The sequence below is a fragment of the Hetaerina americana genome, unplaced genomic scaffold (genome assembly GCF_022747635.1).
Source record: "Hetaerina americana unplaced genomic scaffold, ioHetAmer1.1.p SCAF_47, whole genome shotgun sequence".
NCBI classification, from domain to species: Eukaryota; Metazoa; Arthropoda; class Insecta; order Odonata; family Calopterygidae; genus Hetaerina; species Hetaerina americana.
The window spans coordinates 3,708,973-3,724,153 of record NW_027287063.1 but is presented as its reverse complement, the minus strand read 5'-3'; the positions used below and the strand labels follow the sequence as shown (position 1 = coordinate 3,724,153).

At 44.5% G+C, this 15,181-nt stretch overlaps 1 protein-coding gene across 1 annotated transcript in view; it reads left to right on the top strand.

Moving 5' to 3' along the window:
* Positions 1-2,081: 2,081 nt before the first annotated feature.
* Positions 2,082-15,181, top strand: part of LOC139693341 (ganglioside GM2 activator-like) — a 37,785-nt gene continuing 24,685 nt past the window's right edge. Inside the window, exon 1 of the mRNA XM_071591467.1 lies at positions 2,082-2,398. Within this exon, the coding sequence (XP_071447568.1) occupies positions 2,297-2,398 (102 nt within the window). The 5' untranslated portion in view covers positions 2,082-2,296. The remainder of the gene's footprint in view (positions 2,399-15,181) is intronic.

The following is a 15,181-nucleotide window of genomic DNA, read 5'->3' as shown; positions in this document are numbered from 1 at the left end:
ATGGCTTAGTTAATTCTAAAAACATTCTAATTCGTAAATCTATGATATGGTGAATGTTAACATTTCCTCTTCCTTTCACGATACTTCATATAATATCTCAAATTGACATTAATTCTGAATTAATATTTCATCCCTCTTATGTTTTATTTCTTTTCATCCCCACAGTTTTATTTCTATGAAAACGTGAAACGAAAATGGTTGTTTCACAAAGATTTTTGCGCCAAAATCGCATTTCGAATGTCGTCCGAAGTATTTTACGAAAGAATGTTTTCACCGAGAGAAGTTTGAAGGTCGTTAACTTGGGTTAGACGATGTTACTTTAAATTTTGAATTTACGGATCAGGAAATGATAATATGTCAAATTTTTTTAAGAAGACAAAGAATTAATATAGGATGAGGAGCCAGCGAAAGGCTTGCTGAAAATGAATGTGACAAATTAAATTCGAGGGAAAATAATTGATGATTTAATGCAGCATAACATATTCATCCAAGGTAAATATGTTAATAATATGTTTAGCACAGCCATAGAAAAAAAGAAAAATAATATATGTGAGGGGTCGTACTTTAAATTAACCATGGATAGAAAATAATAAGGAAGGGTTTCAAAGTAAGAAATTCCTTCAGCAAAAAAAGAATGCAATGATGTTAGCCTGGAGAAAGAATTGGCATATAGGAACAGTAAAAATTCATATTAGGAACTCATTAGAGAAGAAGAGGTCAGCTGCACATCTCCACGACTTTCCGTTAGCTATCCGCACCCATACAGCCATAGCCCATCAGGAAAATATCCCTCCTAGTAGTAGTTTTGAGGGGAGGCGACCGACAACTGAGGTCATTTGCGCCATAGGGGATGGACAGGAAAGGATGAAGGGTGGAGAGAAACCCGGCGTCGACATTAGCCTACTCTTTACGAAAGGCGCCAAAAGGTCCGCAGTTTAACCTCCCATCCGACGGACGGCGTACTCACTCAAAGTGCCCTCCACAAAGCATCTCAAGTAGGGATCGAGATACCTCTGAAAAATATTCAACACCGCCGGGATTTGAACCCGCACCCTCAGGGTGGGAAGCCAGTACGTTAGCCCCCGCACCATCTCGATCCCCCAATTTCCCTCCTTTACTCCTCTTCTCCCACCAGAGCATTCCAAAGCAAAAATTATTGAAAAGATTGCAATGCTATCCAAAGTAAGTCTTATCAACGTGAAAAAGACTCACGGCAGACAAATCTATAATGGCCCCTCTCTACTCGCCTTGACACAGGCAAGGAAAACATTAAAACACTGAAGAAAATACGATCAAGTGTTGTGAGGAGCAAACAAAACCATGGTAATCGTCCCGGAGGTTGGTTTGATGGCTGAGCTACTCCGCTCTGCGCACCTCTTAAATAGAGATTATGTTGTGTAAATGGTATCCAAGATGGAATGTGAAAAAATAACGTAGGTGAGAGAAAGAAAACAGGGAAAAGTTAAAGGATCGCCGATATTAAATTCATTAACATTTATAAGAAGTCAGCCTTATGTTGCCGTTTGCGTTCATTTTTTGTATCCGCACACTTGAAAGATTAAATTAATCACGGCACGGGATTAACAATTACCAAACTCTATTTATCCAATGCTATACGATATTCTGACTCGTCAATCCAGCCTCACGCCACGCCGTAACCCCGCGCGCGCCATCTACCTATTCTACTGGCCTAATAGTGTTCATTGTCCACTCTCCTTACATTTAGAGGAATAGGGACAGCTGACGTTCCGATTAATCGAGTGGTGCCTCCCGTCTCTATCGCAAACGCTCCCGGACTACGTATTGGAGAAGGTGTCGTGCGACGCTCAGCTACAGATTTCCCAGAGCACGGATTTTTTTAAATCTCCTTCACGGAAATCGCGCGTCACCTTCCGGCGAAGGAATGACTCCTCCATGCCGCGCAACCATATGGCTGAAATCCGTGAAGTCGCTGTGCGCGGGAGGGGGAAAGGGGTCGGAGTTCCAGGAGTGACGGTGTGTTTGTGTGTGTGTGTACGGTACGGCTTCGCGCAAGAGCCCTCACTGCGCAGGCGTCATCGCCTTTTGTATCCCCTCCCCTCGCAACCTCGCAGAGACGGCAGGTCGCTGCGAGTGTTGACAATCGCCGGCAGGACGAAGGAGTCGTTTACGTGTCGCTGCTCCGTGCCGGACTTCCAACGGTAGCCCGTCACTCCCCCGGATACGGAAAGAAGTCCGACTTGACTCGAGGGTTTCTTGTCTGAGTAGGGCGGCGTTGGTTAATCGCCGGGCGAACCGCCGTGGGAATCGAGCAGAGATGAGGACTCCTGCGGCGCAACCGGGGGTATGCCTGGCTTGTTGCCTCCTCCTCCTGTTGTCCGACAGCTTCCGAGTCGCCTCCGGAGGATTCCTCAGCAAGGTTGGTGTGCGGCAGTGAGGGTGCCATGGGCATTTACAGCGAACGGAGGCGGAAGTAAGGAGACGCGCGGTGGAGGTTGCTCGGGTTCAGAGACGCAAACACAAAACTTCTGCTGGTCGAGATGATCAGCTTTCGGTGGACGGGGGCGCTTTTCAATAGGAAATAATGAAAGGAGGGAGCTTTTTTATCATAACAATCGAAATGTTGCTCATTTTTAAGTGTGCGCCAACTTTTGAAGTATTTAATAAAATATTCGACAGTCCTAATTATTTGGGTTGTCTTTGCCACAACCATTAGACTTGCTTTGATTTGGCAAATGGAAATGTGCGTCAATATTCTTTCGACACAAGATAGAATTTCTCCAAACAATCCCCTGTCCTCGCCCACCATACCAAGTACTTCCTCATTTGTTTTCTTCACGGTCCATTTCACCTTCTCCATTCTTCTCCACACCCACATTTCAAAAGCCTCCAGTCTACGTCTATCCTCCTGCTTCAATTACCACGTTTCCGCACCGTACATAGCTACGCTCCATATCACAGTTTTTACGAGTATTTTCTTAATATCCTTACTCAACGTCCCTGTCATCAACTCCCTCCCGTGTTAATCCAAAAAATTCCGAGATATGTAAACTGTTCTACCTGCTCTAGTTTTTGCCCTCCTGTTTTAATGTTTAGCTTAGCCTTTTTCTTTCCAGAAAATCGCATAACCTTTGTTTTATTAATGTTGATTTTCATCCCATACCTGTCGCAATGAATTTCCAAATCACTAAGCAATGCTTGCAAGCCCTTGGCTGACTGACAAACTAAAGCTTGATCATCAGCAAACCTAACTGATTTTACGAATTCCCCCCCCCCCCAACGTTCATTCCTACCTCCAGTTCTTCCCATGCCTCTTTGATCATTTTCTCTGCATACAGGTTGAAGAGCAACGGTGATAATGGGCAACCCTGCCTTACACCTCTTCCTAACACTGCCCATCCGGACTCTCCGTTCCCCACTCGCACCAGAGCAGTCTGAGACATGTGCAAGCTGCGGATTAGCCTCCTTTCCATCCAATCTATTCCTATTTTCTTCAATATGCTCATTAGTTTTTCCTTATTCACTCTATGAAACGCTTTTTCGAAATCTACGAAACAGGCAAATACCTCCTGGTTGCGTTCTATATTCCTCTCGATTAATAATCTCTTTTTACTGCAATGGCATCACGCGTACCTCCCCCTTCCTAAACCCAAACTGATCATCCCCTGAGTAAACATTTGCCCTACTCTCTATTCTTTTGTTTATGATCTTGAGAAAAACTTGAGCTGCGTGGGATATCAAACTTATTGTCCTGTAGTCCTCACATGATGTAGCCTTTCCCTTTTTCGGAAAAGGAACTAAAACTGATCTCACAAAGTCTTCCGGCCAGATTCCTTCCTCATAAATACTACGGATCAGCCCATATAGCCTATTCCTTCCACATTTGCCTAAACATTTCAGTAGCTTCACAGGAATGTTATCCACCCCCACAGCCTTAATTAGTTTCATCTCCATTAATGCCCTTCCTATCTCCTTGTCGAGTATGCCTGGACCTAAGCTATCTTTCTCTACGTCATGTTCCTTTTCTATGTCTAAATTTTTTGGTCTGAGTTCTTTACTCTACAGTTCTTCTACATATTCCTTCCATCTCTCTTGGACCTTTCCTGTGTCAACTATTACCTTATCCTCCTTATCTCTAACTGTAAGCATAGATCTCCCTTTTCTACTTCCCGATAAAGATTTAACTCTTCTGTAGAGCGCACCAATTTCACCCTTTCTCTGCAAACCTTCCATATCCTCACACTTCGTCCTCCACCATGCTTCCCTTGCCCTATTTATTGCCCGATTCAATTTATTGTTCAACTCTTTGTTCTTCATTTTGCCAATCTCTGTATTTACATTCTTCCAATTTCTCCTCTCAACCATCTTTGTAATCATCTCATCCGTGATCCATGGTTTCCTAGTCCTTTGAGCGTTAACGGTTCCAATACTGTCCTTTGCGGCTTTAGACAACCCTTTCTTGATACTTTCCCATTTTTCTTCGATAGTACTTAGCTCTTTACCATCCTCCATGATTTCCTCTACAGCCTGTTGGTAGTCCTTCCTTTTTAATCCATTTAATGGTTCTACATTCCATTTTCTAACCCGCCGCCCCTGCCTTATCCTTTCGAAACGGACGCTACATTTCATAACAACTAAATTGTTGTCAGAGTCTGCATTCGCTCCCGGGAAGCGGTGCGAATTTATCAGTGTTCCTAAACTTGTGTCTAACCAGAATATAATCTAGCTGATACCTTTCCGAGTCACCTGGCATTTTCCATGTATACTTGCGTCTTTTGTGGTGTCTAAACCAAGTGTTGGTGATGACTAGCCCCTGTCTCCTGCAGAACTCAACTGCTTTCTCCCTGCGGTCATTCCTCGTGCCTAAACCGTAGTCCCCGACCTCATCACCATCTCTTCCTTCGCCTACCGTCGCATTCGTCTCCTCCATCACTATCAGATGTTTCCCTGCGGGAACAAGCGCCATTATGTCCTCTAACTGATCGTATGTCCTGTGGACCTCTTTCTCCGTATGTTTGCTCGTTGGCATGTATACCTGAATATTGACCAAGTTCGTTGGGTCTGCTTTTGTGTATACTAGTGATATTCTATCCGTTACCGGTGCTATGCTAACTACGCTTCTTCCTACCTCTTTATTTAATACTATGGCAACCCCTCGTTGGCTCTCGTCCCCGGCGCTGTATATTATTCTATAATTATCACTCCAGTTATCCCCGCTATCCTTCCATCTCACACTACATAGACCTAAAATATCTATATTTACCCTTTCCATCTTTCGCTTAATTTTCTCCAATTTTCAAGTCCTCATCATTGCCCTAACATTCCGCGTTCCTATTCTATCTATTTTGGTCTTCTTCTCCTGCCTCTTTCATCCTGCTGCTGTCGGTTCTCTCTTCCAAGGGTTTAGTGGGATGACGACCGCGAAAACCTTGCCTCCCCCGCTGCCGGGCACGGCGCACGGACGATTGGGCTGAGCCCCGTAGTTTTCAGGACTCAAAATCTCTCTACTGATCATCATATTTATCTTAGGAATAATAATTGAGGAGGTTTCCTTGAGGAGATTGCCTATTCAATAGTTTTTTTTTAACGTGACGCCATGACATACTGGCCGCCCCACTGGGGTCAGACGTCATTGCAGCTGTCTCACTGAGGGACAGTCGGCTCGTGGACTACCTTTCGTCTAGCTCGTAATTTTCGACCTATCTGGCATGGGTGACCCTAGTAGGAGCAATTATGATTACTCCCGCCAGCGCAGTTCTAGGGGCATCGGAACGCATAAGCCCTTCCACCACGTCAAGATTGTAGTCCGGGGAGGGGATAATGTGTGTGTGTTTATATATATATATATATATATATATATATATATATATATATATATATATATATATATATATATATATATATATACAGTGTCGTACCCAAAAGTGGTAGGACTGATTTTTTTACAAGAATTTTATTGACGATATACTTACATCGACTTAATAATCTTCAAAGTATGCTCCTTGAGCTGCTACACACTTAGTATAACGTTGCTCCCATTCCCCGTACGCCCGCTGGAAATTTTCTTTGGGGATGCCGTTGATGACCCTCGTCGAAGCCTCTTGAACGGCCTTTATCGTGTCAAAACGTCGTCCCTTGAGCTGTCTTTTCATCAGGGGGAAGAAGAAGAAGTCCGGTGGTGCCAGATCGGGAGAATAGGGCGGGTGCGGCAACGTAGCAACGCCGTATTTGGCCAGGAGCTGTCTGACGACGAGCGCGGCATGGCAGAATTTTCGGCACCATCTTGGAGCACACCTTGCGCATGGCCAAATCCACGGCCAGCCATTACCTTACGCCATAATAAAGTCAACTAAAAATAATCAGTATTCGAATAAAGCGCGTCTTCACATCTCCCGCTCCTTCTTCTACCCGGGATTGGAAATCCTCTCCTTTTGCTTCGCTGTTACTCTTGCAGAGAGGCTGATTATCTTAGAACGAAATTCTATTGTAGATATATCGAATCAAAATTTTGGATCTTCATCAATTTTTATATTTAAGCTCTCCACTTAATATTTCCATTGGCATGTTTACAGCATTGTTTCTAAACCGATTAGGTAAAAATCCTGCAGTGCTTGGTTTTTCTGTTCGAAATATTTTATAACTAAATATCGATTAATATATTCAGTACCTAACAGTAGGTATTTAAATAATGTATCTCTTAAATTAAATACAATTTAGAATCGAAAATAATAATCAAATAATGTAATCGGATTCCTCCCCCCCACACGTTAAATTAAACTTAAACTGCGTTCGAAGGGGAATTGTAGATGTGCCTTCTTGATGTGGAATCATACACTGACATCACAAATGAATGAGGAGCACACAGAGCTAAGAATCCACGCGTTTTATCGAAAATTCGAACGAGGCGGGGATTGATATCGGACACAATGAAATTTAGTCAGAGGATTAATAAATGTTTATCGAGTAATATCAAAGATAAATTTTCTGTTCCTCACTATCCCAAAAACACTCACGATTAAGCCACGTTTTACAAGCATAATTATTACCCTTATTTGCCGTATTTTTCAAAAATAAAATCTGTAGATATATTCCAATATCTATGGTTCACGAAATGATTTCCCGTAGGGGTCACTGAGAAACAAACCCAAGGAATCGGATTATTTCATAATAGAGGTAACTTTTTATTCAAAGGAACTCTAAAAATATGGAAATGGACCCATAAATTATGCTACACTACAGTTATACCTATACGAGGCCTGTTCAAAAAGTATCACGACTTTTGTATTCTTTCAAAAATTATTTATTTATTCATGAATATCTATTTTGTCCCCTGCAGAGTAATCCCCATTAGATATTATACACTTGCGCCAACGTTTTTTCCAATGCTCGAAGCACTTCAAGAAATCATTTTTTGTGATCTTGTTCAGCTCCTCCTTCCATGCAGTCTTCATCTCGTCATCTGTGAAATAATGCGTTGGACGTTGGATGCAGACAGACCCAACTGGCCTGCAATTTCTTCACTGGTTAAGCGTCGGTCTGTGTTCAGCAGTGTCCTCACTCTGTCCTCATTCGTGTCGGTTCTTGCCGTCGACGGCCGTCCGGAGCGATGGTCGTCTTCAACGAGCTCCTTACCCTATTTAAACAACTTGTGCCACTCAAATACTGTAAAACTGCTTAAGGCAGTGTCCCCATAAGCCTGCTTGATCATATCGAGGGTCTCAGTTGCCGTCTTCCCGAGTTTCGCACAAAACTTCACGGAATAACGTTGCTCTAAATTCAGATTCATTTTGTTTTTCGACGCGGACAAAAAATTTGCTTCACTAAAAACGGTGTCCTCACTCAGCGACAGCCCGCAGGCGACTGGGGTTGGTGTCGGTCTGTTGCTAAGAGCCCCCTCCACCTTACCCTGCCAGGCAGACCCCCCTCCACCGCTCCGTTCGCGCCAGAGAAAATCAGTCCTACCAATTTTGGGTGCGACTTTGCGCTCGGTCTGGTATCAAAGTCAACCGAGGGTGAATGACCACGGGTTCCTGGATGTATCGGAACGCGGCCGGAGTCATACCCGGCGACCAATACCAAGTAAAAAACTACCCTCTTGACATCCAAGCCTGATCCCCCCGCGGAACTGCCGTCAGGAATTACTTCGCGGGGGGGCGATAGCTATTGCTAGCTCTTAATCTGTTTAGCGGCACCCTCACTCCCCCCTCCCTGCCATGATGTTGGCGGCAAGATTAGGGGTTCGGAGTGCTCTTCTTTCTTGTGGTTTATCCTCTTATACTGTTCTTTATTCTAATCTTGTCTCTCTAATATTTTATCTTCATTCTTCTTTTTTCTACGTTCATTCGTCTTTCTCTCCTGCTCTTCGATTTGTAGGCCCTTTAGAACTTACGATGCAGAGGTATCGACTGCTCCCCACGCCTCCTTTGATGAAATCATCACCTCCGCCAAACCTTCTGGAGTTATATTCTGTTTAATCGTCATTTCTAGCTCTTTCCTTGCTTCATCGTATCTCGGGCACTTGAAGAACACATGCTCTGCATTTTCGTCGACTCCTACACAGGATGGGCACTCTGGGGACTCGTGCTTGAAGTTTTATAGGTAGGCTCGGTAGCACCCATGGCCTGATAGCATCTATGTCAGGTAATAGTTGACCTCACCGTGACTGCGATTCAGCCAGTCGCCAACTTGGGGAATCAACCGGTGCGTCATCTGCCCTTAGTTGACTCATCCCAACTTTTCTGCCACCGTTCTAAACTCCTTTTACGTTCCTCAGTTTTCTTCAGGTCCTCTTCTTTTTTCTTGTCTTTCAGATCTCGTAGAGCTTTCCTTTTTTTGAAGATCTCCTTCCGTTCTTCCGCCAGTATCTCGATTGTCAGAAGTCCTGAGATGACTTCTACTGCTTCCTTGGACACCGTGCGGAATCCACTTGCTACTCGTGGGGCCCTTAGCCGATACACGGACGCCACTTTCTTACGCGAGCTCTGGGTTGCGAGTGCGTTGGCCCAAATGGCAATGCCAACTTGATGACTGATTTGGTGACTGACGTCAGGAGTGCTCTCCTCTTCTGCTTTGCTCCTCCGACGTTGGGCATGAGCCGTGATAGGGCCTTGCCAACTGCAGCTGCCTTTGTGCTTGCGCTCTCTACCTGGGCTTTGAAATTCAGATGCGAGTCAATCTGCACGCCGAGGTATCGTAAAGATGACTGGGTGGCAATTCGATGTTCTCCCACTCTCAGAGTTATGGTCTCCAGGTTCTCCCTGCTGGTGACTAGTACCGCTTCCGTTTTGTGTTCGGCCAGCCCTAATCCCATTTGCCCCATCCATTCTCTACTCATCTCAAAGGAAACACTGAAGAGGCGGGTAACCTCATCGAGATGATTTGCCACAATGACCATTCGACGTCTTCAGCGAACGCCACTTTTGTCACTGCTCTGGGGCCTTTAATTCTCAGGAGCCCATTATAAATGATATTCCAAAGTAGCGGTCCAAGCACCGAGCCTTGTGGAACTCCTCCGGTAACGTGATACTGCTTAGGACCTTCGTTGCTGTCATACCTCAGGATTCAGTCTTTGAAATAGCTCCTCACCATCTTCCGTATATATCCAGGGACAGCCATTTTAGAGAGCGCCTCCATAATACGATCCCATCTGGCTGAGTTGAATGCATTTTTGATGTCTAATGTCAGTATCAGGCAGTACTGTTTCTCGCCGTTCTTCCACCTTTCGCCAGCTATTGCCTCTCTTGCCTTATTAACGACGAGACTGATGGCGTCGAGAGTGTTACGGTTCTTTCGCAATCCAAACTGATTTTCGGATAGATGTCTCTCCGATATTTCTTCAATTCTCCCATAGATTATTCGCTCGAAAAATTTTTCCTGCCGTATCAAGCATACAGAGTGGACGATAGGATGACGGTTCGTCTGTTGGCTTCTTTCCTTTTGGGAGGAGAACTAGTCTCTGCCGTTTCTAATGAGTGAAAAAAGTTCCTTCCCTCATGCACCTGTTCTACATAGAGAGGAATATCTCTGGAACTTCTTCAGGGGGGTTCCTGGTCCCCTACCGAGCGCCTCCCCAGGTGGCGGATTGGGGAAAGCCTTCCAGAAATGGATGGTACCGAAGACGTGAAATACTCGGGGTGGACCCAAACCAGGTAGGGGAAGGAGCCCCAAAAATACAAACCCAATGTGTGTGTGTGCGCGTGTGTGCGTGCGCGCTCGTGCGCGCGTGCGCTCGTGCGTGTGTGTACCATAAACACAGTAATCAACCCAAAGATTCCCGAGGGATTTTCATTTGTTTTCAGCGTTTCAGATTTCCAATTTCAGTTCAGTTTCAGATTCCAAGGTATTCTCGTGAGCAGTCACGTATAGAACGCTCTAAGACTGTAGCGCACTGCCCTTCAACGAGGTCAATCTGCCTGAGTTCCTCAAGGTGTCTTTTTTCAAGAGCGGAGTGCGTCCGCCTCCTTATCTCAGTCTACTCCACACCATTTTCTTTAATGCCCTCCCGTCTGGAATGGATAATCGAAGTGCTTCAATAGACATTGCTCGTATAGTCTCGGCCAAAGCCTCCGGGATCCCAGCTCTTGAGATTTCTGTTCTCACTAGCATCCGGAAGCGATTCGATTGTGGCCGTGTTCCATACTTCATGTTACGGGATAATTAAATGCTACGCATGCTAAAATTCGCCAGGCACAAAAATGGGTTCCTGTTACCTTGGGGCTTTTCGCGCTACCTTGTCATATCCATAATTATCTGACGCCCGAGTCGGAATGTATTTTTGTACCGACAAACATGTTGCATTAACGTTTTACCGTCGCAATCGAATGCCAAATGTGGATGAATTGAGGACTTCCTGATAATATCTCAAATTTAACCCGACAATAAGTCCTAGGCATACGAAGGGAGAGAAACACGGCTGTTGGGTTAAATTCATAAAAGGCAGGACAAGCAGATGCCTGAGATACTGAGAGAGAGAGAGAGAGAGACAGTGGGATGCTGGAGAAGACGGAGATGGAGGGTAGAGTGCGGGGAGAGCGAAGGAAAGAGCGGGCGTTTTGGTTGGAATTTAGGGAGATGCCAAGTGTGCAGGGCTGAATAATGAGCCATTGTGGTATGATGCTTAAGGATATTAGGTCAGTTCATAGGGTTTAGGAGTACATCTTGTGCAGTGCAGGGCAACCCATGAAAAACCTATCCAAAGGCGATCGACTACTGCTAATAATAATAATAATAATAATGTCGGGCGAAATGTATTTTATTCAGGTTTTAGTCTCGACCCTTCTCAACGAGCGTGTTTCACTTCACTTTCGTTATGAGAATCTCGGTCGTCCGAATGGTAAAAAGTCCACCGAGAAATGCACGGCCCCTTGTAAGAATGAAACGAGTCAAATAATAAACGTGGTGGCACACTTTATATGCCTTGCTATTAAAATTAGCATATTATGAGAGGAATATCGTGAGATAAAAATTTTTTTTCCTGTAAGGCATTCCGGTTATGGGTAGCCAATCCAGCCAAAACAAGGTGAGTTTTGCAAAAAGGTACAATTCTGTTCTTCGTCCGTCGGCAACGTCTTGCTTGCCATCTGCATAGTTTCCTTCTTCAGTTGTTTGTTGCTTCTGGCTTCCTCCGCGCCATCTACGAAGCCCACCCTCTTTGTGGTCCTTCGGCCTCCGGCCGTATCCCACTATCTCTCAATTGTTTCCACCTACTTTTTCTGCCTTCGTGGGATTTTCCCCAGCAACTTCACAACTCAGCAACCAGAAACTCTTCTCCGACTTCTCCAAAACGTTTTAAATAATAATCAAAATGTTATTACAAGTATTTTCACAAACATACTTAATGATATGCTTCTGATATTTCACTGAGAAAGAGACATAAGGTGTCTCGCGTGGCCTTTTAATTGCAATTTTGCCCTACAGAAATCAATTTATTATGGGCTAAGTTTCGAAGCAACCTAATGAATCACTTTTAGGATTCAGCAATGACCTAGGTCAAGGAACTGACCTCCACTATCCTGTGGGAATTACATATACCGTGCAAGCAAAAGACAAACCCTCAACCTCGCCTATCAAACAACAGCTTTCGAATTGATTAGGTACTGCCGCAAATGCAAGGAATTTCGCACTGGAGAACTTATTCTCTCAAAAGAGGATTCGGGCCCTGGTTTAGGCGAATGGTGTTTTGCGCTCTCGCATAGGTGTGAATACACAGACCGCCAAGGTTACTGCTGCAGCCTCGGGAAGCTGTCAAAGCACTGTCCGCACTTTCTTTGAAGCAAAAGATCTTCCCTCCCGTCGCTAGTCTGATTTCGAAGAAGAGCGAGCACGGAGGCAATGTCCTCCTGGCGTTGTCTTTATGGCAATATCCCCCCGACGCAGTCTCTATGGCGATATCCCCCTGGCGTTGTCTCCATGGCAATATCCCCCCGGCGTTGTCTCATCATTTATGAGGGGAGGTAGACGTTTTCTTCCACGGCGATGAAGGAGAGTTGCGCAGCTCATTAATACTGTATTATTCCTCCGTGCCACTCGAAAACCCTCGGTGAACACCAAAACCCGTACCTACCGTCGGTAATCAAGGTATGTAAAACGTTAAAAATTGTGGTTAATTGCTTACAAAGAAGACAATCAACAGATTTGTCATTTTAAAATCGGTATCATTGGAAGTTATCACATCACTTTCTGTAAGGCAGGGAAGCTGAGTGATAAAAGGAGCAATTATAATTTCTAAAGGTGCAGTAAAATGAAATGTATGCGATATTCACATTTACATGAAAATTATTGCGACAGTTTCCCAGGGCACATCTTTCTTGAACAAACGCCGCTACTAGAATAGCATCTACCTCCAAGATATTTTCCAAGGCTGGGCTGAAAATTGAGACACGGGACGGTCGATGGAATCGACCACAGGATCGCAGAATGGAATTCTTCGAAAAAAATTAAATGCGGGAAGCAATTGGAAATATGTTGCCTGGCGACAGAAAGACGGCCACTGACAAGTAATCAACCTCGCAGAGCACATGAAGAAAATGAAATTTCTAAAATAACTTGAAAACATTTTTAAATATATACACATTCACTCAGTTTCCTCTTCATGAAAGAATTCTCGTTTTTCTCTTATTTGCGACGAATGAGTAACTTCATAGATTCCATTAATTCAGCAAAATGTTCTTTGATGTAGACAACTGCCCAGTTGCTATCGTCAATTTAATCTCTCCGTCTGCCAATCGTTCTTCTCCCGTCAAAACAAACAGCGAACGGGTCACTGCCGCCGTCTTTCGCTCCCTCTCGATCAGGCTCGAAACGTGGGATCAGGCTCCACCTAAACTACTGAGATCCTTTGAGGGTAGAGGGTGGCTGCTACTCGTTCGGAGCGTCTCCGTACGATTGGGGAGGTGGTGGTCCTGGAGGAAGTGCCATAATTGCATGCATTTCACTGACCATTTGTACGGATACATTTTATTAAACCGTGGTCACCAAAGGACACATGTGCGGAGCTAATTAATGAAACTATCTTTTCATAATTATTTAAGTATTTATAAATTTAAAAAATCCTAAATGTTTGCTTTAAATTTCACATAAACACGTATGGCAAAACTGCTGAAATAGAAAAAGTCGCAGTTGAAAAGCCACTTGACCTAGGGGCTTCAATATACGTCTAAGGCCCGTCATCGTCGGGAGAGGAAGCAGAAACTCTGATTAATAGTCGAGAAGGAACGGAGGAGGAGAAAGAGGGTGTGTTGATGGGGGAGGAAATTGAGGAGAGGGGAGGGAGAGGCACCCGACGATGATGCATTGGAACCCGGGTCCCGTTTGAATGTGACTCTGTTTAAGTTTTTCATTAACCAATACATTGCAATGGATGACCACACAATTTTGAAAGGACGACATTTATTCATGAGGCGTTGCAGAGATAGCTTGATTCATTGCAGTTCTTGGAGAACGAGACTTCAACGTTCATGAATCATTGCGGCCAACAATCATTTTGCCTCTTTTCTTACTTGAATCCCATGAAGCTGCCGAAGGCCAGATGTGAGTGAGGGAGTTTTGCCCCGCTTAGTCTGACCTCAAGTGTTCGCATCGCCTTTTTAATGGAATCACTCCGCCAAGACCAAGTTGTAAGAAGTTGTATGTCGATTAGCATCGCGGTTGTCGACTGAAGCCCCGAAGAGGCTTCCTCCTCGCACATCCGTCGACCCTGCTTCATCGTATCACCCCCAATCCGCCCTGACTCATCGCCTCTCTATTTCATGACGCGTCAATCCCAATACTTCCCGTCTTCCCCGCCCCACAGTGCACCTCGAAATGTAAGTATCGAGAAAAATTTACTTACATTTTTGTTTATCGATTGTTATTGCTCGCTTCGGGGGACTCACCTTCCCTGCCATGACGCTAAATCCGCGGTGCGCGCGCAATTTAATGCCCTGTCCAATGTCCTTGAGTGCTGCCATGACAACATGTTTGGATTTATGTACCGTCATCCTACGTGACCGTATAGTGCCACTCGATCAAACGAATCCCTTCGTCACGAATCCTTCCGCTTCGATCATCGTCACAGTCTCGGCAGTGACCTGGAAGTTTTCCATCAGTATCCAGCAATTTTAGACCCTGATCTTTTAAAAAGGAGAAAAGAAAAATCAGTATTAATTACCGTTATGTTGTAAGTAAAGCTACCAGGCAACAGCCAGATGTACAATGTATACATTTCAAAGGAGAAAATTATTCATGTGCTTCAGTTTCTCCGATAGCGGTAAGTATTTCATGCAGATACTAGAACTCAATAAAAATGGTTCAATCAATGCCCGCAGAGAAATTCGAAGTCGCGACCTTTGGTTGGACGGCGGGCGGAGGTGTCTCCCTATCGTTTCGATGGTGATGTAGAGTGCTCCATTGCTATGGACGCTGCACCAGAGAAAGCAAATCCAAGAAGCCGCGAGCATTGAATGCTCGGTTTTGACGGAAGAGGAGAGTTTTCCCTGACGAGAATCAAGTTCACCACCGGGAATAGAAGAGGTGGAATTCAATCCTTCTTTCAATTCATCCATCCTTCTTAACAAGTACTACCTAAATTCAAACGGTATTTTGATTCAGGAGCATTTATTTCACAATGCATGCTTTTTCCACGATACCAAATATTCACTGTAAGTTTGCCTCGGAAAAACAAAAGGAAGTGGAGCATGCGCATTTTAGGAATCGATGGCGTTAG